The sequence below is a fragment of the Prionailurus bengalensis genome, chromosome C2, assembly GCF_016509475.1.
Source record: "Prionailurus bengalensis isolate Pbe53 chromosome C2, Fcat_Pben_1.1_paternal_pri, whole genome shotgun sequence".
Taxonomy (NCBI): Eukaryota; Metazoa; Chordata; class Mammalia; order Carnivora; family Felidae; genus Prionailurus; species Prionailurus bengalensis.
In genome coordinates, this window is record NC_057350.1 from 132,062,040 (window position 1) to 132,087,784 (window position 25,745).

The 25,745-nt window shown below is 40.3% G+C and overlaps 1 protein-coding gene across 2 annotated transcripts in view; it reads left to right on the top strand.

Annotated features, from left to right (window-relative positions):
• CPNE4 (copine 4) overlaps positions 1–25,745 on the top strand; it is a 499,943-nt gene that overhangs the window by 430,986 nt on the left and 43,212 nt on the right. For both annotated transcript variants that reach the window (XM_043595404.1, XM_043595405.1), the window contains exon 8: positions 21,254–21,352. In XM_043595404.1, coding sequence (XP_043451339.1) covers positions 21,254–21,352 — 99 coding nt within the window. The remainder of the gene's footprint in view (positions 1–21,253; positions 21,353–25,745) is intronic.

The window sequence follows — 25,745 nt, forward strand, 5'->3', positions numbered from 1 at the left end:
TTCATTTATTCTTTACATGTATTATTTACATGTGCTCTTTTAAAACTGCTTCTAAGTGGCTTAGTAAAATGGAAGTTTATTTCTCAGTTAAGGAAGATCCAATCAATGTTGCATGGGCAGTCTTCATACAGTGATTGAGAGACCCAGGCTCCATCCATCGTGTGGATCCACAATCCTCTGAAACTTTAAAGTCCTTACCTTCCAGCCAGTGGAAAAGAAAAGAGAGTGAGAAAGCATACCCCCTTCTTAACCTTCAGTCCAGTAGTGAAACACTTCACATTCCCTTGCTGGTGACCAGTCACATGGCTGGGAAATGTAGCCCATCCAGCTGTGCTGGGTCGCTAACCTACTCCACCACCCAGTCATTCAACAAATATTTATTAAGCACCTCAAGTATGCAAAGTTCTTTGTTCACTGTTAGGAATAAAATGGTAAATGAAACAGGAGTGGTTGCTACCCCTGGATCTAATTGACAGCTGATGGGGAGGATAGAAATTAATCAGGTAATTATGAAAACACATAATCCCATAGGTGCAGTGAAGAAAAAGTACAGGGACAAAAGAAAGTTTAAAATAAGTTAGATCTAGTTTGAATATCTGAGGAAGGGATATTTAAGCTGACACCTGAAATTTAAACAGTCATCTAGAAAAAGTTGGAGAGAAAAACATTTTGGCTAGAGGAAACACCATGTGCCAATGCCCTGATGGAAGGAGGACATTTAACTTCTGTTATCCAGACTTATTCAGTGACCCAAATTTATTTGAGGACCAGTCCTTTTTTATTTTTCACAAATACCTATTAACCTCCTATGCAACTGGCGCTCTGTAAAACAAAATGTTAAAATGCTTCACTACTGTATCAATTAATAAATTTTTATTTCTGTTCTTTCAAATGATAACCTTAATGTGCATATTGGAATTTAGTTGGAAAGTTGGGTCTATTTATCAAAAACCATCATTGAATATATAATGACTGTTAGGTTAGCGCAAAGAACTTCTAATTAGTTTCCACTACTTTTTCTGGCCTCCCAAAGCAGTTATTGATGAAGCTGTTATTGGGAGGCCATTCCCATCAGTGAATGGATGGGTTTACACTTCTAGGTAAAAAAAAGTTCTATTTCATCTCCCCAGAGACAAATACAGCTATAGGTCTGTCCAGTGATAGAAATGGAATGAGAAGAAAGGTTCAATTACTTGGGTAATAAGCGTGATAAGATAGGTCAATGGCCCTGCTTACCACTGTCAAAATCTCAGATCTCTGCTTGTCCATCTTACAAATGTGTGTCTGACTCCATCCAGATGAAAAGAATAGGATGTCTTCCTGTCTGACTCATAGAACCAAGTCCTATCTCTCAGGAAAATGTTCTACTCAAAAGTCTGTCTATAATAATTATTGTTTAGAAGAGGAGAAATTATTCTCTTTGACAGATAGAGCTTCACCAGTACTAATTTTAGGCTAACAACATTGTCCAAACTTTGGGTTTTCTCCTTTTATCTAGGGAATTCCAAACTCTTTGTCTCACACTGTATAAGTAAGCATCATAACTTAGTGAGGCACAGATTGACCATGAATGGCCAAGTCTATATAGAAAATCTAAGTGACACGCATTTTCACACACATACACACAAAGATGAAAATTAAAAAAAAAAAAAAAAAGAATGGAGTAAATCTACACAAGACTCCAATCAGAAGCTAATTCCTGGGTGCATAAGATCCAGGCCTGAGTCAGATGTGATGGTTGCCCAAAAGAGTCATGAGTGAGGGGATCCCAAGGATTAGCTAGGCCCTAAAGAGTCCTGAGCATCAAAGTTTGTATTCAAAGGATAAGCTAGACACCCAAGCAAGTCAAGGAAGCATTATAAACACTAGAACAGAGCAAGGACAATCGATGGTAATGATGATGCAAGAGGATCCGGAACAATTTTTTGTGAATCTGACTGGAATGCCTGAGTTTGTTTCATATTATCTTACAGATAGATGGTAAATCCAATTTAAATACCCAGAATTGGTTTGCACATGTCAGTGGCAAAACTATTTTCTGTTGATCATTTCATGTGACTGATTAGGAGTGGCTCACTTCTCCATGCTTTTAGGATCTGTTTTCTTCCCTTGTTTTAAAACTTCCAAGTCCTGAACACCTATGATGGTTGCATAGACAATAATTAAACAAAAGAAGCAAGTAAATGAGATTATGTTGGGAATACACAGTAATCAGTTTCCCTGGCTGTGCCAAGACTTCCTCCTGGCTGTCAGTGAGTCCTACATTGCCAACTTGTGGGTTCCAGAACCATTAAGCCATACAAATGGAGTCATCTGTTCTTTTCCGATCCTCAAGCGCCTTTTCCTCCTCAGGGACACAGCAGGAGGTTGTCTCTAGGCATCAAATTATAGCAATCAATAAACCACAAGCAGCATGGCTCATTTAGAAACAGAGACACAGGCATTTTGCTGGAAGAAACAGTGATTACTCACCACAGGTCCAGAGAATCATGATGTCAAAATCAGAGGTCAAAAATGTGGGATTCAGCATGATCAAATAATAAACTATCTCTTGGCCCTCAAACCTGTTCTTTCTGTGATTCCCATATAGGTGAGTGGTACACCAAAATCGCCAAGCAAGAAGCTTGGGAGCAATTCTCAGTTTTTAGTTCCTCCCTTTCTTCTCCCTCAACCCCATCTACTTAGAGATTGAGACCTATAGTTGCCATTTCCCTACTTTCTACATAATCTTTCCAATGTCACAGGTTTATTTCAGGCCTTCATTGGACTTCTATTTCTCCCCTCTTATTCTTTCCCCACGAGGTAGCCACAGTGATCTCCCCACATTGCCTGTGGAGGACTAATCTAAGCAAGGAATTCTGTAGCTTGGTAAATTCTGGGGTGGATTAACTTCATAAAAACAGTGAAATAGCACCCTGTCTCATGTAATCAGTGCCCAGAGTATCTGCACATAAAACATAGTAGATACTCAGTCGATATTCATTCACTGAGTCGATATTCAGTATGGTATGCGGTATATGGAAAAGTACAGACTCTTCCCCAAGAAACCAAGGTTCAAATCCCAACTTTACCACTTTCTAACTGAGTAACCTCTGAAAAGTTATCTAATGTCGCTGGGCTTCAGTTTCTTTCAAAATGTTTTTGTCAGTACCTACTTCATAGGTTTGTTGTGAGGATTAAATGATATGTGCTCAGAGAACTTAGCCAATGAGTACTTGGCAAACAAAAATAACTCAAATGTTGAGAGAACAAACTGAGGGTTGAGGAGAGTAGGGGTGTGTGGGCGGGGTGGGTTAAATGGGTGACAGGCATTAAGGAAGACACTCTTTGGGATGAGCACTGGGTGTCATATGTAAGAGATGAATCACTGGGTTCTACTCCTGAAGTGAAGACTATACTGTATGTTAAGTAACTTGAGAATAAAAAATAACTGGCACAAAAACAGACACTCAGATCAATGGAACAGAATGGAGAACCCAGAAATGGACCCACAAATGTATGGCCAACTAATGTTTGGCAAAGCAGGAAAGAATATCCAATAGAATAAAGACAGTCTCTTCAGCAAATGGTACTGGGAAAACTGGACAGTGACATGCAGAAGAATGAACCTGGACCACTTTCTTACACCATATACAATAATAAACTCAAAATGGATGAAAGACCTAAATGTAAGACAGGAAGCCATCAAAATGCTCAAGGAGAAGGCTGGCAAAAACCTCTTTGATCTTGGCCACAACAACTTCTTACTCAACATGTCTCCAGAGTCAAGGGAAGCAAAAGCAAAAATGAACTACTGGGACCTTATCAAAATAAAAAGCTTCTGCACAGCGAAAGAAACAATCAGCAAAACTAAAAGGCAACTGACAGAATGGGAGAAAATATTTGCAAATAACATATCCGACAAAGGGTTAGTATCCAAAAATCTATAGAGAACTTACCAAACTCAACACCCAAAACACAAAGAATCCAGTGAAGAAATGGGCAAAAGACATGAATAGACACTTCTCCAAAGAAGACATCCAGATGGCCAACCGACACATGAAAAAATGCTCTACATCACTCATCATCAGGGAAATACAAATCAAAACCACCATGAGATACCACCTTACACCTGTCAGAATGGGTAACATTAACAACTCAGGCAACAACAGATGTTGGCGAGGATGCAGAGAAAGAGGATCTCTTTTGCACTGTTGGTAGCAATGCAAGCTGGTACAGCCACTCTGGAAAACAGTATGGAGGTTTCTCAAAAAACTAAAAATAGAACGACCCTATGATCCAGCAATTGCACTACTAGGTATTTATCCAAGGGATACAGGTGTGCTGTTTCGAAGGGACACATGCACCCCCATGTTTATAGCAGCACTATCCACAATAGCCAAAGTATGGAAAGAGCCCAAATGTCCATCGAGGGATGAATGGATAAAGAAGATGTGGTATGTATATACAATAGAGTATTACTTGGCAATCAAAAAGAATGAAATCTTGCCATTTGCAACTACGTGAATGGAACTGGAGGGTATTATGCTAAGTGAAATGAGTCAGTCAGAGAAAGACAAATATCATATGACTTCACTCCTATGAGGGCTTTAAGATACAAAACAGATGAACATAAGGGAAGGGAAGCAAAAATAACATAAAAACAGGGAGGGGGATAAAATATGAGACTCTTAAATATGGAGGATAAACAGAGGGTTGCTGGAGGGGTTGTGGGAGGGGGGATGGGCTAAATGGGTAAGGGGCATTAAGGAATCTACTCCTGAAATCATTGCTGCACCATGTGCTGACTAACTTGGGTGTAAATTATAAAAAATAAATAAATTATGGAAAGTAAAAAATAAATAAATAAATAAATAAAAATTGAGTGGGCTAAAAACATGCATTTATTAGGCATCACCTATTCAGGGTAGTTTACAAGGAAAATTGAGGCTTTGTGACCTCTGGCATCCAGAACTTAAAGCCTACATTGAACATCTTGCCCCTATTCAGTCAAAGGACATTTACCCAGGGCTCATCACTCAACCAGAATTCACCTTTTTCAAAAAAGTTAGGGAATCTAATATGGAGATACCCCAAAGTCAAATAAGGATTTTATAGTTTTAAAAGTTTAGTTTGAGGGGCGCCTGGGTGGCTCAGTCGGTTAAGCATCCAACTTCGGCTCAGGTCATGATCTCATGGATTGTGATTTCGAGCCTCGTATTGGGCTTTGTGATGACAGCTCAGAGCCTGGAGTACTTCACATTCTGTGTCTCCCTCTCTCTCTACCCCTCCCCCACTCACACTCGGTCTCTTTCTGTCTCAAAAATAAATAAACATTTTTTAAAAATTTAAGTTTAGTTTGACATTTCTAGGAGAGATATCAATGCCTCTTGGAGTTAGATGTAACTAATAAAAATCAAATGGAAGATTTTAGAATTTGCCTTCTAACTTTCAGTGAGTTGTTACTGTCTAGAATAGATGCAACGACACAGGAAGCATGATACAATCATTCTTTCCAGAGTTGATCAAGTATGATCCCACTGACGGGTGGGAATGACACTAGGTAAAGGAGAAGGAAATCACTTAATTTTTCAATCATTTTAAGAGTAGGACAGGAACTTAAGGACCATTGAGTCTAATCCTTTCTTTCTCCAGATGATAGCCTTGAGCCCCTGAGAAATAAAGTATCCTGCTTAAAAAGGTAATGACTGTTCCGAGACCAAGAGCCCTCATCTCCTGCCTCTGTCCAGTGCTCCTCCAACTGAGAGATGTGCAGAACATTTGTGTCTGTGACCCAGTGAAAGACAATCTTTACTGAGAATGTTGAGATTTCCCCCCGCAAAGGGCCTCTTTCCTCAGTATGTCTCCAACATGAGATGTAGATAGACGTCGATTTCTTTTCACAGCACATATTGTGGATATGGTGTCTCAGACTCTTGAGCCCTGGAACGGACTTTCTGTCTTTCAGCTTTGAGGTTATAAAGCTATGAAGTTGTAAGTTATATACCTAATCTAAATTCTAAATGAAGTAAGTTATATTTCTAATCTAAATTCTAAATCAGTTCCTACATATCCTCTAAAGCATTAGGAGGGAATTATTACTTACCCTTTGTGAAAAGTGCCCCAAGACCCTTGTGTGAACGATGCCATTCACATGTTTATTTCATTCTCTCATTCATTTGCCCAACCAACACTTACTGAGTCTTTAATTATGTACCCAGAAATTTTACAATTTTTTTTCTATATGTGATAAATGTTTTTATGACTGGACTGTAAGCTTAATGTGAGTAAAAATTAACTCATCTATCTTTACCATTTGTTGCTCTATGTATTGCACCTAGCCCCTGATGGTGTAGATACTCAGTAAACGTGTGATAATGAATGAAAAAAAATTATAAAATAGGAAAAATAAAGTCCATAGTCACTTTTTCAATCTCCTACTATCAAATACATCAGCTTCACCTGCAATTATTTCAGGAAATATGCAGAGAGGTAAAGAGATAGAAAAAAGACCGAGAGACCAGGGACCAAAAAGAGTGGGGAAGAGGCCCTTATAATTTCAGAACTCCTCAAGGAGAACCATACTTAATTATATGTTAAGGATAGTATGCGTCATACCTCAACAGCCTACTGGACTGACTTATATTATTGAATATCTGTGCATTAAGTAGAGATGGTGTTCATATTTGCAATTTACATAAAGAAGCTTCCTGACTCCAACACCCATCAGCCCCTGATTGAATATCAGCTTCTCAGATAGATCTTACACCTGTAAATTTGGTACAAAAGAGTGGTACAGGCTGACCAATTCAGAGTGACTCTGATCATGAAGATAGAGCTCTTGTTGAAAGCTTGAGGCATAAGTCACTCTAAAATCCTGCCTCTTCACTCTGCCCACACCACCATGGGAGCTTCAATCTTCCTAAAGAGTAGCGAGGTGTGAAGTTAAAGAGGTTTGGACAAGCATTTGGGAGCCCCTGAAGCTTATCTGAACTAACCAAGCCTCCCAAAGCCATAAATCTCCAAAGAAAGCTTCCAAGAGTGACATACTTCGTTGTGAAATCTCTCAGGGATTGGCTGCATTCCAGGAAAGAAGAGATGTGTGGACTGCAAGATAAAGCCAACATGCACATTACCCCTCCCTCCTGGGTATCTCTTAGTCCAACTCTCATAAAGCGTAACATTTGAGGATGTTGCCTGCCTGCTTAGAGTAGTGCTGCATTGCATGATCATTAAGAAGCCAGGATTGCCCTTGAATGTTGTTTTCTGTCTGTGGTCAGGTTCTTACTGGATTGAAGAAGATAGTGTGAACCATGATATAAATGTAATTATTGCCACCATTGTCACAGACTACTGGATTTGCTATTGTTTCTCAATGTGTCCAGAGACTGCATGCATACAAAATGGCAAGTTGCTTGCTTTGAAGACAGACTCTTGGGACCCTCCCCAGAAAACTGAATCAGAATCTCTGAAGGGAGGACCTGGGAATCTGAAATTTAACAAGCTCTCCCTTGGCATATTAAATTCACAGGCATAAAATTTTCTTATCACTATTCCTTTAATGCAAGCCAGTCATTTTGCAGAATAGGACTCAGGCCCAGGGAGGTGGAATGACCTGCTTAATGTCTCATAGCTGGTTAACACCAAAGGCCACTCCAGGGCCCATGTCTGTACCTTCCTAGATCTGTCCTTTTATTACCACAACATCTTCACCATCATATCCTGGAGCATTCATAATGGCATAGCACAAGTTCCTGCAGGAAAGTGCTCTGAGATGCTTGCACTGTCTCTGGAGCATGTAACCTGCGGGGAGACAAGAGACTCAATTAGAGAGATTACATTCCAGTTCTGTGCAGGCTCAACGGTAAACAAGAGGAAGGAGAGAGTAGCTCTGCATCATCCAGTTGTCCCGCAGGCACCCAGGGTGCTCTCCTGCTCTATCTGTCCTTTATGCTCAGAAAAGGATCTTCTTTTTGCCATTTATCCTTCTGTATAAATAATATAAAGAGCTCTTATACTTGCATATGCCATTCAGCAAGTGTATATTTTCTTATTTGCTCTTAGAAGCCTTCCCTGACTCTCCACAGTGAACACTCCTAGACAACCCTTGGTGCAACCCTCCAGTTTTGCAATTTCCACTCTGTGTGACTATTATCTACCTACAAGTGCATCTCCTGCACTAAACTGTCAGCATCTTGAGGGCAGGAGATAATGTCTTTCGTCTCTTTATACCCGTTGCCAGCACAATTTCTATTCCATGGGAGGTGATAAATAAATAATATATGTGTGTCTAATAAATTCTTGCAACAACCTAGTGGTAGAGAGGAATTATCATCCCTACCTTAGAGATAAATAAACTGGGTATAAAAAGACAAAGGAACTTGGTAATGATTACACAGTTGTCCAGTGAAAGGGAAGACATTTGAATCAAATTATGAATGACTCCCAAGAGCACTGCCATTTCTATTCTTATCAAACCACTAGCATGTTACCCTCAGCATCAAGGTATTTCCTCCTCTGGAGATAACTACTTCCATAACCAAATCTCTAATTTGGAAAAGGAAATTTGGCCTGACAACTTGAAATGTAGTGAATGCAAAGTGTAAATTGGGAGCAGATTTGGAAGAAGAAGCAGTTAACAGCAAAAAAGTCTAGAACCAAAAAAACAGATTGAGTCAAATGGCACTGACCTGAGTCTACAAGGGGAACTTATGCTTTGGATGCTTCTCCCACTAAGCACCTGGTCTGAGTTTCAGGATTAGAGGAAGCCCCATCATTCTGGACATACAGTACTGACAAGCAACACAGAGCACTCCTCCACTGCATCTAGACTTCGTGTCCCAGATGCTCTGTGTTTCCTCTCGAGGTGGGGATCAGTGATGAGGGCAGACCAGTCAGGAAAAACAGATGGTGGATGACTGTGTACAGACACATTTACAGGGCCCACACTGGAATTAAAACATGCTGGCACCCCCAATTTTTAGCATAGATTTTAAAACAAAGACTGGTGAGAGAACTACATTTTACTAGGTCTTGTTTATCAGCTAAAGTAAGTCCTCTGACCTCTCTCCCTCCCCTTTAAAGTTCACCCTTCAATTATTTATTTGAAAACTTCAGGCAAGTTCTTGCACATGCTCATCCACAAGTCATTTCAGCTACCTCACGACCTGGACCATGCCATCCACCCTCCTTTTGTGCATTGTCTCCTGCTTATGCTACACCTGAAACCAGCTGAGGGCGCTTCTCCACTTTAATTGTGTCAGAAACATTAACCCCAAGACAAGAGGGGTCATATTCCGTGGATCCTAAAGATTCCAGCACCATTTTCTCTCTGCTATAAGACCCTGCTATTTCATGAAAACTGTTCTTTCGGGCTGCCTTTTTAACTGAAAGCCCCCTCCCTGGAACTCAGACACAGGGGCAAGGCCTGTGGAAAAACCTGAGTGATTATTACCAGACTCTACTCAGCCTTGCCCCACTCCTGTAAAATCCGATTCTTTGTTTCTGGACCCATCTTGTCAGCCTACTGTCTCCTCACCTTAGATGGAGTCCCACAGAAGATACGCAGGCTGTCATACAGACAAACTTCCATTAGTCCTGCCCACAATTCCAGTGAAGATAGCTCCCAGAGATGGAAATGCTCGAGGCTTCAGCCTTGACTGCCACTTCTAGAGCTGTAACTACACAATGTTTATTTGAGAAATTCTCCCCTCCATCTACATCCTGTATGTTACCATATTACTAGATCCAGCTTCAGTCTCTGCTCTACTATGAAGCTCTGTCTTTGCTTCTTATGGAACCCTGCCTGCCCTGCCAAACTCAGAAGTCCAAGTCAGAGTATTCATGTCACAGTGGAGGAACTACTTTTAATTACCATGCTAACAGCTGGGTTAATGTCAGATGGCGATTGCCAGTGAGCAATCACAATGAAGTGATTAGAAGATAACCAAAGGGGTTTAGATCCTCTTCCCATGGACACACCCAGCCAAGGTCTGCCTGTGCTCAAGTCACAACCATCAAATAAAAAATTATATATATTTGATATTCTTCTTTTTTTTTAATTTTTTTATTTTTTGAGACAGAGAGAGACAGAGCATGAACGGGGGAGGGTCAGAGAGAGAGGGAAACACAGAATCGGAAGCAGGCTCCAGGCTCTGAGCCATCAGCCCAGAGCCCGACGCGGGGCTTGAACTCACGGACCGCGAGATCGTGACCTGAGCTGAAGTGGGACGCTTAACCCACTGAGCCACCCAGGCGCCCCTATTTGATATTCTTCTTAAAGATATTTATGGTGCTGTAAACTACTAAACAAATATTGTGTTAAGGGTTGTCACGGCATTTTTACAAAAAAGAAGTGATCCCAAATACTAAAGAATGGGTGAATTTCTCACAAATCCCTAATCATGGCTGTCCTGAAATATGATTGTATATATTTGCCTAAATCCTCCTTAAAATGCTGGAATATTGCCTGATTTCCCAAAAGCTACAGTTAAAAAACTGGTCTAGACTGAGTGATATGAGAACACAGTTTGATTCCTACATTGTTAGCACTTAATTTTGATGGTCTCAATTTAAAATTACATCTTTAAATGAAGCTAGTAAGACCCCACCTGCATTAGTCATTCCAAGCAATTTTAAAGAGTTCTTATTATCAAAGAGAACATTAAAAATATATATAAGTGTATTCTTCCCTGAGATAGGTCAGATATCATGAGTTAGCTGATTATTAAAAAAAAGAAAGAAAAGAGAAAAGAAAAGAAAAGAAAAGAAAAGAAAAGGATAAGGGGAAAAAAGCTTACCATTGGAAAGGCACCTGCAGAAGTATATTGTCAAGCTATAATAGTGTAATGGTATAATGGTATAATGACAAGAGCCCTGGATGTAGAGAAATGAAACCAAGTTCACAGCCTTATTCACCTCTTGCTACCTCTGCACTTGGAAATAGGCCACCTTCAGTTGCCTTATTGCATTTTATGATCATCTGTAAAAATGGACCCTTTTCTCAGGGTGGGGGTTTTGTGAGGATCATCATGAGACCATAAACGATTGACTTTTAGCTTTCCAAGGTGTATAAATATACCTAATAAAAGAGAACAAAGAGAGTATTATCACATTAATCAGGCATTGATAGTTAATTAAGAACTGTATTACTTTAGGAGCGCCTGGGTGGCTCAGTGGTTAAGTGTCCAACTGCAGCTCAGGTCATGATCTCACAATTCATGGGTTTGAGTCCTGCATCAGTCTCTGTGCTGACAGCTCAGAGCCTGGAGCCTGCTTCAGATTCTGTGTTCCCCTCTCTCTCTACTCCTCCCCCACTCACACTCTATCTCTCTCTCAAAAATAATAAAATAAACATTAAAAAAATTTTTAAAGAGAATTGTATTACTTTAATATGATAGTCTCAGACTTTGAAGCAGAAGGTTGAAAAAGGAATAAAGATGTAATGCCATATAACTAGGGAATTCTGGATCTGGAAGGGACCTCACAGAACATTTGTTCCAATTTTCAATCTCCAGACACCCATTTTATAGAGAAGGAAACACAGAGAGATTGAGAAGCTTTCCTGGGATCTCACAGCACTACCTACAGAGCTCAGACTAGAACTTCGCTCTCCTGCTTCCCAGTGCCTAGCACCTACGACTACAATTGTTAAACTGTGTCCATAATTCCTTCTCCTACATTCCTACACCCATGTCCACAACCACCAAAGCTTATTATCCAGTTCAATTATGTTCTTTAATAAAAATTAACAATATGATTGCAATACCTTCCCTTCCCTTTGCAATGTAGACAAGACTGAACACTTGGAGAACTGCCATCAACTTCACTCAGGGAGAGAGACCTTTTTCATTCAGTATCAAATATTTATCTGAGTTCTTACTTGTGCCCAAGAACTGTGCTATATCCTGATAAAAATATGAGTGCTCCAAGGTTTCCTTCAAGTTGTGGATATAGACCAGTGGTGACCACATAGGTGGAGATATTAAAGCAGATATAAACAGACTGCAATAGAAGCTTAAGGGGATGGTGTGACTAAGGAACCAAGAGAAATTTGACAGTGAATTCTGCTTCATCCAGACAAATGACAAGTATACAATATTAACAAAAATTAAAATGTGAAAAGTCAAGAGATCAGATTTCCTTCATCTACAAGAATTCTGCAGTGATCAGTGGCAGTTATATAGTTTTATGTTCCTGGTTTGGACAGCCCACCCTTCCTACCAGGAACTGGATCAGATTCTGTCCCTGAGAACTCTGATGTCAATGTCAGCCATACTCTGAACACCAAATATTCTGTACTAGCAGTAGATAACTAACCTCTGTGTTTCTCAATTTCCTCATCTATAAAGTAGAGACAATTATAAAAGCTGTACATTGGTAAGGTTACCTTGAGGATTAAATGAGTTTGACCATGTCAAATGCTTAGAACAATGCCAGGGACCAGGTGCCTGCATGGCTCAGTCAGTTAAGCAACCAACTGGGACTCAGGTCATGATCTCAGTTCATGAGTTCGAGCCCCACGTCAGGCTCTGTGATGACAGCTCAGAGCCTGGAGCCTGCTTCAGATTCTGTGTCTCCCTCTGCCCCTCCCCCACTTGTGTTCTGTCTCTCTCAAAAATAAATAAACATTTAAAAAATGTAAAAAAAAAAAATCCAAATTCCAGGGACCAAGTACGTATTCAATAAATGTTAGCATCTCAGTATGGGAATACCAAGTGTCACTGAAAACTCACTCCTAAGTGTGAATATATGAATGCAAGGGAGGAGATGAAGAAAGGTGTGTCTATCAGGCTTAACCAGAAGAACGGAACTGGTGGGGGATATAGTTTAAGAGATGTATTGGAAGAGATTGGCTCACATGATTGTTGAGGTGACTAAACAAATCTGAAATCCCTAGAGCAAGGCCTTGGGAAGGGCAGACTGGCACTCCTAGGCATAAGCTGAAGTGACAGTCCAAGGCAGAATTCCTTCTTCCTCAACAAAGCCTTGGTTCTGCTCTTAAGACCTTTCAACTGATTGTATCAGGCCCACCTGGATTATCAAGTAAAGTCTCCTTTACTTTGTTTTTAACAGCTTTATTGAGATATAACTGATATACAGAGAACTGCACATATTTCATGCATGCAATTTGATGAATCTGGACATATGCAAACATCTATGATACAATCACCACAATCAAAATGATAGACATATCCAACACCTCCCAAATTGTCCTGTATCCTCACTTAACATGAGAGCTAGCCTTTCAACAAGTCTTTGAAGTGCATAATACAATATTGTTAACTATAGGGACTATGTTTTACAGCAGATCTCTAGAACGTATTCATCTAGCATAAGAAACCTTATAAACATGGGACAACATCTTCTCTATCCCTCCCAACCCCATCAGCCCTTGGCAATTACTATTGTAGTCTCTGTTTCATGAGTTCCATTCTTATCTATACCTCATAAAAGTGGAATCAAGCCATATTTATCCTTCTGTGACTAGCTTATATTACTTAGTACATTTTCCATCCATGTTGTCAGAAATGTCAAGATTTCCTTCTTTTTTAAGGCTGAATAATATTCCATTGTGTATATATACCCCATTCTCTTTCTCATTCATCTCTCTGTGGATACTTGGGTTGTTTCCATATCGTAGCTATTGTGAATAGTGCTGCAGTGAACTTGGAAGTGCAGATATCTTCAGAACACTGACTTCAATTCTTTTGGATATATACCCAGAAGTGGAATTGCTAGATCATATGGTACTTATGTTTTTAATTGTTTTAGAAACCTTTATATTGTTTTCCATAGCTATTACACCATTTAACATGCCCACCAACAGTGTATAAGGGTACCAATTTCTCCACATCCTTGCCAACAATTGTTATCTTTTGTTGTGTTTTTTTTTCCCTAAGTAATGGCCATCCTAACAGATGTGAGGTGATATCTCATTACAGTTTGGATTTGCATTTCCCTGATAATGTTGCTGAGCATCATTTCATATACCTATTGGCCAGTTGTATATCTTCTTTGGAGGAATGTCTATTCAAGTCCTTTGTCCATTTTTTAATTGAGCTATTTAGAGTTTTTTTGCTGTTGAGTTGTAGGAGATACTTATATTCTTTGGAAATTAACCCCTTATCAGATATATAGTTTGAAAATATTTCTCCCATTTCAGAAGATGCCTTTCATTTTGTTGATTCCTTTCCTGGGTAGAAGCTTTTTAGTTTGACATTGGTTTTGTTGCCTATGCTTTTGATGTCATATCCAAGAAATCATTACCAAGACCAATGCCACGAAGCTTTCTACCATGTTTTCTTCTTTAATTTTAATGGTTTCGGGTCTTATGTTTAAATCTTTAATCAATTTTGAGTTGATTTTTATGCATAGAAAGGTTTTAATCAAATTCCTTTCCTTTCCTTTCCTTTCCTTTCCTTTCCTTTCCTTTCCTTTCCTTTCCTTTGCTTTGCTTTCCTTTCCTTTCCTTCCTTTCTTTCTCTTCCCTCTTTCTTTCTTTCTTTCTTTCTTTCTTTCTTTCTTTCTTTCTTTCTTTCTTTCTTTCTTTCTTCCTGCATTTGGATATCTAGTTTTCCCAATATCACTTGTTAAAGAGACTATCCTTCACTGTGTATTCATGATATCTTGTTAAAAATTAGTTGACCATATATGTGTGCCTTTATTTCTGGGCTTTCTGTTCTGTCTCATTAGCCTACAGGTTTGTCTTTATGCCAGTGCCATGCTATTTTAATCACTGTAGCTTTGTGATATATTTTGGAGTTAGAATTATAGTGCATCCAGCTTTGTTCTTTTTTCTTAAGATTGCTTTGACTCTTCTGCATTGATAAATTCAACACCATTTCATGATAAAATGCTCAACAAACTAGGTATAAAGGAATGTACCTCCAAAGTAATAAAGGCCATGGTTAGCAACATAATGGTGAAAACTGAAAGCTTTTCCTGTAAGATCAGGAACAAGATAAGGATTCCCCCTTTCTACTCAACACAATACTTGAAATCCTTTCCAGAACAACTAGGAAAGAAAAAAAAAACAAAAGAAATATAAATAGGAAAAGAAGTTGTAAAATTATCTGTTTGCAGATGACATGATTCCCATATGTAGAAAACCCTATAGACTCCACCAAAAAGAACTACTAGAATTAATACACAAATTCAGTAAACTTGCAGGATACAAAATTAATATGCAAAAGTCAGTTGTGTTTCTACATACTAACAATGAACAATCCAAAAAGGAAATTAAGAAAACAGTCTTATTGGGGCACCTGGATGGCTCAGTTGGTTGGGCGTCCGACTTCAGCTTAGGTCATGATCTCACAGCTTGTGGGTTCAGGCCCTACATCAGGCTCTGTGCTGACAGCTCAAAGCCTGGAGCCTGCTTCCAATTCTGTGTCTCCTTCTCTCTTTGCCCCTACCCCACTCATGCTCTGTCTCTGTCTCTCAAAAATAAACATTAAAAAAATTAAAAAAAAACAATCTTATTTACAATAACATCAAAAATAATAAAACACTTAGGAATAAACTTAATCAAAGAGGCTAAAAGTTGCACATTGGAAATGACAAAACATCGATGAAATTAAAGGAGACACAAATAAATGGAAAGACATTCTGTGTTCATGTACTAGAAGACTTAATACCATTCAAAATATCCATACTACTCTAAGTGGTCTATAGATTCAATGTTGTCTCCATCAAAATCCCAATGGTGTGTTTTTGTTTTTGTTTTTGTTTTAGAAATAGAAGAACGATCCTGAAATTCACATGGAATCCACAAAGTCTCCTTTATTTTAAAGTCAACTGACTATGAACTGATTAACTGTGTCTATACAATATTTCACTACAACACCTAGATTAATGTTTGATTAAATCACCGGGGACTGTAGCCTCACCAAGTTGACACATAAAACTGACCATCACAAAAGGCTAATGAAAAATAAGATGACATATCTTTCTTCTAATGGGCTCAATGCAAATGTCCAATAAGAACCAGATGGAGTAGTACAGACCCTCAAGACGCACCTATCCATGCATTTCACAGACCAAGCTAAGGACCCCAGAGCCAATGTGCACGCTGCTATCGATGCAGCCCCTTGCGTGGGAACAGTGAACAGGTTCTCTCTGTTGCTTGGTGTGTTTATTGAGCTTTGGAGAATCCAAATAATTTATAGTTTCAATCACAGAATGGAGTTGTTTACACAGAGCAAACTAACAAGTCCTAAATTCTGAATTTCCGCTTCCATTAAGAGGCAGTATGGCATAACAGAAAATATATCACCTGTGCATCAATCAGGCGCCTGGATTCAAATCCATCTTTGTCACTTTCTAGGTGTCCAGTCAAGTCACTTAACCTCTCTAAGCCTGTGAATGGCCATTACCTGTGAATGGTAAAAATAATATTTGCATTTCAATGTTATAGTAAAGGATTAAAGACCATAAACCAGGTGGCATGAGTTCATAAAACATGATCAGTTAAGACATGCTATGAACTTCTTTTAGTTCAGAGATTATCTAGTGTTAGCTGAGTAGTCTTGGGAAATTTACTTTCCTTCTCTGTGTCTCAGTTTCCTCATCTGGAATATGAGCATAACAATAAATTGTTCTGGGGATTAAATGAGTTGATATGTATCTTTTCATATATAAAATTAATTTATATAAACTGTGTGCTCAGAATAGTGCCTGGTACACAGTAAGCACTATATATGTTGCAATTATTATAATTTTCCATTTATGCGGTAGCTGTGAAATGAGGGACATGGAACACCTGGATTTTAGTCCCAGCCCTGCACTGGGTGAATGCACAGAAGCCACTGCACTTCTCTGCCATCATTTCCTCCTCTGTAAAATGAAGGAGTTGATTGGACTGTCTGCGGCACTCAGACATTGTAAGATTGCATGCTAAATTCCACTGAGAGATGCAGGGACTTGAGAAGACTTCTGGCTCATAGAGTCTCCAGCTGCTGATCTCTCACAGATCTGTCAAGGCTTACTTATTGATTCACACCAAGAATCCTGCCTTGGTCTCGGTTTTTCTGCAGGGCAGTTGATCTGTTTACTTTGCACCAAGATGTGTTCCTCTGTCAGCCTCCTCGGAACTGTCACAAGCCAGCTGCATGGCAGAGAGAGATGGAAAAAGTGTTTTTGTTTTTCTGCTTCACTGTGTCTTCCTTCCTTTAGGGTCCCTTCTGAAAAAGGCCAAAACAGAATTCTGTGTCTGCCATAATGAGACATGCTAACCGATCGAAGAAGCAGGGCCCATGTCAGTGACAGGGCCTGCCCCAGGGAGGCCAGGATTAGAGTCCCGTCAAGCCTGACTCAGCCTCCAGTCCATGGGGCTTCAGTGGTCACTCCCTTTCTGCCCCTGACATATAGCACATTACAAACATCCTGAATGCTGTGGTTGGCAGGTGGAAGGAGGGGGCAGTAACTAACTAAAGTATGACAGGAAATCTAAGGGAGGGCAAAAAAAGAGTGACATGTGGTTTTTGCCTAAGATTATGTGGCAGACTGAAATTCTACGTACATCTTGTCTTGCTTTTTCTGTATTATACTGTGACTAGGGAGGCAGGAAGGAGGGACTCCTTCCTCTTTCGTCAAGGCAGAAGAGTTATACAGGCTGCTTCCATTTCTTCTCTCTCATGTGCTTCTGCCCCCTTTGTCTTTTTATCTGCTCCTCCCCAGAGGTAGAAGAATATCTGAGTGTCAGACTCAGGTGTCCCATGGTTGTATTTATGACCAGGCAATGTTATGAGCTTTAAAGACAGGGTCCCAAGAACTGCCCTTCTTTCTTTCTGTGTCTCGGCCCATGTCATAAACGTCTAAGGAGGGAGGGACAGTACAGAGGGACTGGCAAACAGGGAGAAGAACACCTGGTTGTAAGTAACTGCAGATCAACTGACTGTGTTCAACAACGTGATATTTATAATACACATTCTGAACGGATTTTTCCAAATGACTGACTCATTGAATGGTTCCCCTGGCCATTAGAATAAATGAGGTAGAACTTCATCCTACTTTGAATTAAAAAGGGAGTTCTCATCACTCCTAACAAACACTGCATTGCTTATCATTTCCATCAGAAAGAGCTAAGCCTTTCATTGACATAGGTTATTTTGCAACCTATACAGCTCCAAATAATCTTAGCATCTCCAAGGGAGAAGAAAACTCAAAAGAACATCCCACCCAGTCCTCTATAACATTCTCCACTTGGCTTTCTCTACCACGTTTTTGGGGAATAGTTTCTTCTTGAACATTTCCAGTAATAAAACACTCACTCTTACACAGATGACTATTTCTGGACAGGTATAATTCTTTGTTACTTCCTTGTAACTTCCTCACCACTTCCTCCCCGCTTTTGGAGTCAGACAAAGTAAATTGAAATACCTTTTCCTATGACAGCGCTTTAAATGGTTCTCAGACTAGGTTATGCTGTAATGATCTCAGTGGCTGAAAACAGCAGCGAATCCTTTCATGTAGACACAAATGTCCATCCTGGATCATCTGGGGACTCTGCTGCACATTTCCCTCACTTAGAGACTAAGGTTAAGATAACAGATACTATTAGTAGTTTACTTTTAGCATCTACCAATTGAGTAAACATGCAATGACCGAAAAGTTAGTGTAACTTGAGTAATGGTTTCAACTGAATTTTAATTGTTATTCTCCAACTTCCTGGGATTGAAGTTTCTTTCAAAACCTAAATAGGATATCTTGAGTTCTAACTCCATGTACTCCAGAAGTTGATACCCTCCCCAGTGTTTCTGTGGGGTTCCATTCCTTGGAGTTATCTGTCTGACTCTCCCTCCACAGCCCTTCTCCCCCAAGTTCTCAATCCCTGTGGGCCATATCACACTGCAGTCTGGTCTGCTTGTCCCAAAACATGGACACAGCCTTTATTCTCCAAGTCACCACCAGAAAATGCTATAATGGGTGGCAGATTTACTAGAGTCTTAAGGATAACAGGGAAGAGGAAGTAGAGAGGGCACCTGACCAGTAGAAGAGGAAGTAGACAGGGTCAAATGACTTGACCTTTGAAAATTAGACCTCACAGTTTCCAAAGTTCCTTACCTGTCTCCTACTTTCCCCAACCCCAATGTCAGGCCCATCTTCAGCTCTCTGATGAATCCTTGCCTAATTTCTTCTCAACCCACACCACTGGGCCCCATGTCTATGTCTCTAGTTACAAAGGGAAAATTCAACTTGACATTACTTTATTCAGCAGAGCAGTTGAGCTCCCTTTATCTTAACCTCTACCATTTTGATTTATTCTAATACAATCTCCTTCATAACAAGGACTTCTTAATATGTTTTACAAGTGAAAGAATTATCTACCATAGCCTCCACATTAAAAGAGAAAGCAAAAGTTGAGAAATTAGTTTTTCTTTAAGATGCCTCAAAAAATTTTGTAGCAAATGCTTTTTATTCCAACCAACTTCATATTAAAGAAAATTTGAAATGTTGTATGCATGGATTGTAAAGGGTGAATTTGGGGATATCCAGGAAGTCAGATCATGAAAGTCCTTAGAAGACCTGTTAGCTTATATGCATTTTTTTATTTTAAGCAGGAAATTAGCCTGATTGGTGGATTAGCATTGGGGGTTTGGGGGTGGGGAGCATAAGAGAGAGGGCAAGGAGACCAGCCAGTGCTGGAGTCCAGCCTTAGGGGACAGAATGCACAGGAGTTGGTGTGGGAGCCAGGACTAGGCAAGGTATCAGGAATGACACTCGGTTTTCTCTTTGTAGCAACTGGTTGAGTGTTGGCACAATTCACCATGACAGAAAATAAATGAGCAGGAATCAATGGACGGGGGGATTATGTTTCTTTTTGGACACAATTCATTTTAGGTCTGAGGCATCCCACAGATCAGAGAAAGGAGTTAAGTCAGGTTTTTCAGGCAGGACTGGCCAGAGAGGTCTGCATCCTGAGGAAGGACCAGGTTGCCTCTTAGAACCCCAATATTCCAGTGGAAACTTTGGAGTAAAAGATCCCTTTTGCTGCCTTCATCTTATTCGAGGTCTGGGACTTCCTTGGTGCAAATCACTAGCTTAATATATGGAAGTGACATCTACAGCGCTTGAGACTGAGACCTTATTCCACAACCTGCACCCTGGAAAAAATGGAGAATTCCTTCTTCACCTATGTATGTGTAACCAAACAGAGGGAGGGCTATTGATTTAATCTGAGTCACTGTACAGAGTGTTGCTTGGGGGCCCAGAATTTAACCTCAATATTGCTTGAAAGAGCCTTCTTGTAGAAGTGAGTGTCTCATTGTGACGGATGCCTGACATTTACCAGTGTGACTTACCTGTCACTGTTTTCCACCCATTTTTCATATGGGTACCGTTAAAAGATTTCACTTGTTTGCCTTCTTATGCAGCATTATTAGCATCATGCTTTTGCCTTCAGAAAAAAAATAGAAAAAGAAAATGTGATTAGTATTGTCCCATTCAAATCATTAAACCTAAACTGACATCGTAGAAGCTACAGACATGGAGTCAGGCATCAGTTTCAGGGAGGCTCTCTGCTGTGGGGAAGAACACTGGAATTGGAGTTAGGACATCTGCCTTCCCATCCCAGATTTCCATTCACTAGATAGTCCTTCAGTGAGTCACTCATACCGTTTTGGTCCTGTTAGTCTTATCTGAAAAATGGGCAAATTATTAGTCACTGATGAATCACAGGGCTGCTTTGAGATTGTGGTGGCAAGACTAAGTAAAGACTCTAGAAACCACTGGGAGTGAAATCTTGCCATTTGCAACAGCATAGATGGATCTACAGAGCATAATGCTAAGTGAAAGAAGGCAGGAAAGAAAAATGCATATGATTTCACCCATATGTGGAATTTAAGAAACAAAACAAATGAACAGAGGGGGAAACGAGAGAGACAAAGCAAGAAACAGACTCTTAGAGAACAAACTGATGGTTGCTGGGGAGGTGGGGGGGGGGGGATGGGTGAAATAGGTGAAGGGGATTAAGAGCACACTTATCACGATGAGCACTGAATGATGTATAGCATTGTTGAAATCACTATATTGTACACCTGAAACTAATATAACACTGTATGTTAACTACACACTGGAATTAAAAATTAAAAACTTAATTAAAAAAAAAAAACTATAGAAACCAGAGGGATACTACATCCCAAATGCCACAATCTAAGAGTGCTGGGCTTTTGGCATCTCTCATCAGTTCTTCCTCATAAAGTTCACACTGCCTTCAGCTACTGTGGATGCATTCTTAATTTTTTTTTTTAAAGATACTTCCTTTCTCTTGCAGTGCATAGTATGGGACTGGGACTCCAATGGCAAACATGACTTCATTGGAGAATTCACCTCGACATTCAAAGAGATGAGAGGAGCAATGGAAGGGAAACAGGTAGGTGGTAAACCACGCATGCTATTTCCCCACACACTTCTCTCATGATGTATCCTTAGCACCCTCTATACATGGAACAGCAGGAGGGGAGACCTCAATACTTGATTAAATGTGACAAGTAGGGAGCATGGGGGGATTTGAGTACCTAGAGTCGAGTACTAGCCCCACCCAAAGCAACCAGTGTGACCTTGGACAAGACACTGCCTCTGTGTGGTACAGTTTCTCCATCAATAAAACCGAGGGGTCAGATGAGAATGTTTCTCGTTTCCCTTAGCTGTATAGCCTGCGACAAGTGACTCAGTTTTCTCTGTGCCTCAGTTGTCTCACTTAAAAAATGAGGGTGGTAATTGTACCTACCTAATAGAATTTTGTGAAGATTAAACGAGATAATCCATGGTATTCACGTAGCAGAGTGCCTGGCATGCAGCTAGTACTTCCAAAATATCTGCTTCTAGTAGTACTATTCTTTCCATGACTTGGTGGCATTCAGTGCGCATTTAGTGCTTTGGAAAAGTTATTGGATTCCTCCAAATTTTCATTATGGACACTAGATTTTCATTTGGCTTCTCCATTTCACTCTCACACACTGGATACCAAGACACGTACCCAAACACTGTCATATACCATAGAGGCACATAGGGATTTCATTGCACCAGACACAAAGCTAAACTTCCTCTGCATTTCTCTCAGACACACATGCATTCACATATCAATAAATTAATCAGTCAGTTGCTGTCATCTGGACCCTAATCATGGAACTGCTGTTCTCCCCTGTTCAGTGTTCACCTGCCCAATTTCCAGCTACAAAACCTGTATCTCTTTGCCTGAGGGCTTTGTCTGGTGACTGGGGCCCATTCATCCCAGAGCCCACAGGAGGCTGAGGTATGAGGGGAGGTGTAGCTCCTTCTAGGGAGTGGCCCTCAACAAATAATTCATGGGGGAAAAGGGAGTATAAATACCCAACTCTCTTGCCCCACAGGTGGCAGAACTCGGAGTGCGTGTTCTATGCAGCTTCCCAGGGTTCCCCAGCGGGAATAGGCCCTGGTGGCCACAGTGGTAACTGGACCGCACACCTTTTTGGCAGCCTGCGCATCTCAATTCCCTACTCCTCGATTGGTACTTTTTGGTATTACCTCCCAAGTGAACCATTTACACTTAAATCCTTGCCTCTGGGGCACTCAAACCAAAATACCTGACATTCTTATTCTGGGACCCACTGTCCCCATGGAACCATGACCATTCAGTAGCTTTGAGAAAGGTCTTTTCCCTAGAGATAAGATCCTATACCCGGCCTGGTCAGAGGTACTGATTACAGAAATGTCACAACTCATTTTTCAAGTCTCTTCTTTCAGATATAAGGTCAAGATATACCTAGACTGGATGGGAATAAACTAACATGCTTGAGAATGGAAGCTTAATCTAAATCGGACCGTTTGTTGAGTACTTAACATTTGGTCTAGAAAATCAAGAGCAGCTTTTTTCATAACTCCCACAAAACCTGGTGTATATGCTCTATTAAATATCCAGTATTGCAAGCAACTTGTGAAACATGCAGAGATCTTCCCCACGAGCAGACACGCAGAGCTTTAGGGCCATAGTCAAAATCACACTAAATTATAAGTGCGTCACACCCAGGATTACAAGGAAGATAGCCAGAGAAGTTGTTGCTCTGTTGAACCAGGCCCCACTGTGCTAATAAATCAATGAGTTATCAATACCACCTACTAGAGTTGTAAAAATTTTAATAAAGTTGTACCTTATTCTCCTCTACAAGTAGAAATAGCCAAATCAATAAATGTGGGAAACATGTCGTCTTTAGGCTCGTAAGAGGGTGTTAAAAGTAAAATTATAGCATATGTTATCATTGAAAAACACCAAAGTCTGATGCTTTCAAACAAACAGAAATGAATCCTCAAGTCCCACTGAGGAAATGGATCATATGATATGGCACTTTTCTGTATCACCAGAAAGATTTTATTTGGTCCCATCACTCAGCCCCATTTGGGTGCATTTACACTGTGGGAAATGTTCTCTTATTTACTGATTCTACTAATATTTATAAGGAACACCTACTAAGCGCCAAGCTCTAGGTGTGTCATGACTGTGCATCAGAGTACAATATAGACATGAATCAAACAAAAAATAAAAATGTTATTACAGCTTATGACAAATGCTATAAAAAACTGAACCAGTTCAGTATAAAGGTATGGTATTGGAAAGATAATCTGAAATGGCAGCATTTAAGCTGAAGTCCCTTAAAGATGAAAAAAGCCAACCATGTAACAAGCAAGAGAAAAGCATAAAGGCCAAGGGAATCTTACGTTACAAAGTCCTGAATGAGGAAAGAGCTTGGTGTGATTAAAGATGTGGAAAGAGACTAGTGTATCTGGAGCAGAGAGCATGCACGGGATGTGGTCAAAGACAGAAGCAAGGGCCAGGAAAAGCACATTCTAATATCTCAAAGAAAGGAGTTTCAATTTTCCTCTAACTGAAAAAGAGACAGTTTTGTGCTCTCCAGGACGGGAGCCACAAGCTACATGTGAGTATTTTAGCCTCACTTTTAATTAATTAAAAATTTGAGTTTCAATTTCAATTCCTGAGTTACATTAGCCACACTCCAAGTACCCCATCACCTCCTATGGCTAGTGGCTTCAATGTTGGTTGGTGCAAATATAGAATATTTCCATCATTGCAGAAAGTTCTACTGGACAGTGGTGCAAAGGAGTCCAAGCTAGAGAATGACATGAAGGGTTTTAACTTTTTTAAAAGATTACTCTGGCTACTGTGTACATAATCCATTGTAGAGAGAAGACAGTGAAGCAGATCTGTCAGAAGGCAAAACAAGAGGTAATAATGACTTAGGCTAACAAAGTGGTAATGGAGATGGAGAGAAGTAGAGTGATTTAAGATGGATTTTGGAGACAGGGGCTAAGACATGTTGAGGGTTTGGATATGAGGGGGATAGATGGGTAAATGTGGGTGCCATTTCCTGAGTAAGGAAGTCTTGTTTCAGGGAGGTCCAGTTGTGTGGAAAGTTCAAGAATAGGGTTCGGGAAACTGGCACTCAGGGGAGAGGCCTACATGGAGATGTATTTTGGAGCCGTCAGTAAACAGAAGTGGTTGATGTTAAGAGAATGGAGGATAGGGAGACAGATAGAGGAGGGTTGAACCCTGAGGAACCTCAGTAAGTAGAAACAGAGACAAAAAGAGGAGACATCATCCTCTTTTAAGCTCCTTCCTATGAGAGTCATGGTTCTGCAGGTGCAGGGTAAATTCTTGATTAACTTGGATGAATTCTTGGGTGCCCTTCATGAACAGCCTTAGTCTGAGGTGGCCAAAAGGGAGACTTGCAAGAAGGACAAATAGGAGAGTCCCTCCAAGATCCTCCCCGTGGAAGTCTGCATTAATAGGCCAGGCTTTGGAGCGGGACTGACAGGTACCAATCCCAGCTCTACCAGTTGCCACCCGTATAACCTGAGCCTCATCTTTAGTCTACAAAAGTGGGTTGTAGGGAGAGTTAAGTGGGATTGTAGATGTAAGGCACATACCCCATAGTTACTTGAAAACTTTATCCCAAGACAGATGCAAACTACTTACACCTGGTTCATCAGCATCCCCTTCCCACCCAACAGGCATGAAACCCCCAAGCGCCTGCGGGCTCCGACTCAGATTTTTTGGAGCCCTTGTCTGGCTCCACCAACCCATCCTCCACTACTGGTCTGCCCTAGCCTGAGAAATGAGTGCACTTTTCATGGATTATCATTATAATTCTTTTTTTTTAATTTTTCATGTTTATTTGAGACTAAAAGAGAGAGAGAACAGGGGAGAGGCAGATAGAGAGGGAGATACAGAATCTGAAACAGGTTCCAGGCTCTGAGCTGTCAGCAGGGAGTCCGATGTGGGGCTCAAACCCACATACCGCAAGATCATGACCTGAGCCCAAAGTCGCAAGATCATAACCTGAGCCAAAGTCGGACCCTTAACCAACTGAGCCACCCAGGCACCCCTATCATTATAATTCTTAATAGAATTTGAAATCTAACTCATTCAAAGTTTCATTTGTTATGTCCTGCTTTGTTGAAGAAATTGAGGTTAATGGGAATGATTGAAAATGACAAAGGAACCACCACAGCCTCACTTTCTAACTGTTACGGTAAATCCCCACACTACTTGTTCACACTGTGACATTAGAGGAAGATTTGGGGGAAAGGCAATTTCAGTTTTGATGGGTTTGGGAGGGGCTTGGGGTACTTTGTCTGAAAACACTAAATCTGCTTTGAGACAAGCTAGAATTCTTGCTTATCAAGAGCTTGCCACATGGAGAGCAGATTAGAAGAGAACCTGAGAGGGAAGAAAGACAACCATCATGATGGTGGAAAGATTAGGCCTTTGA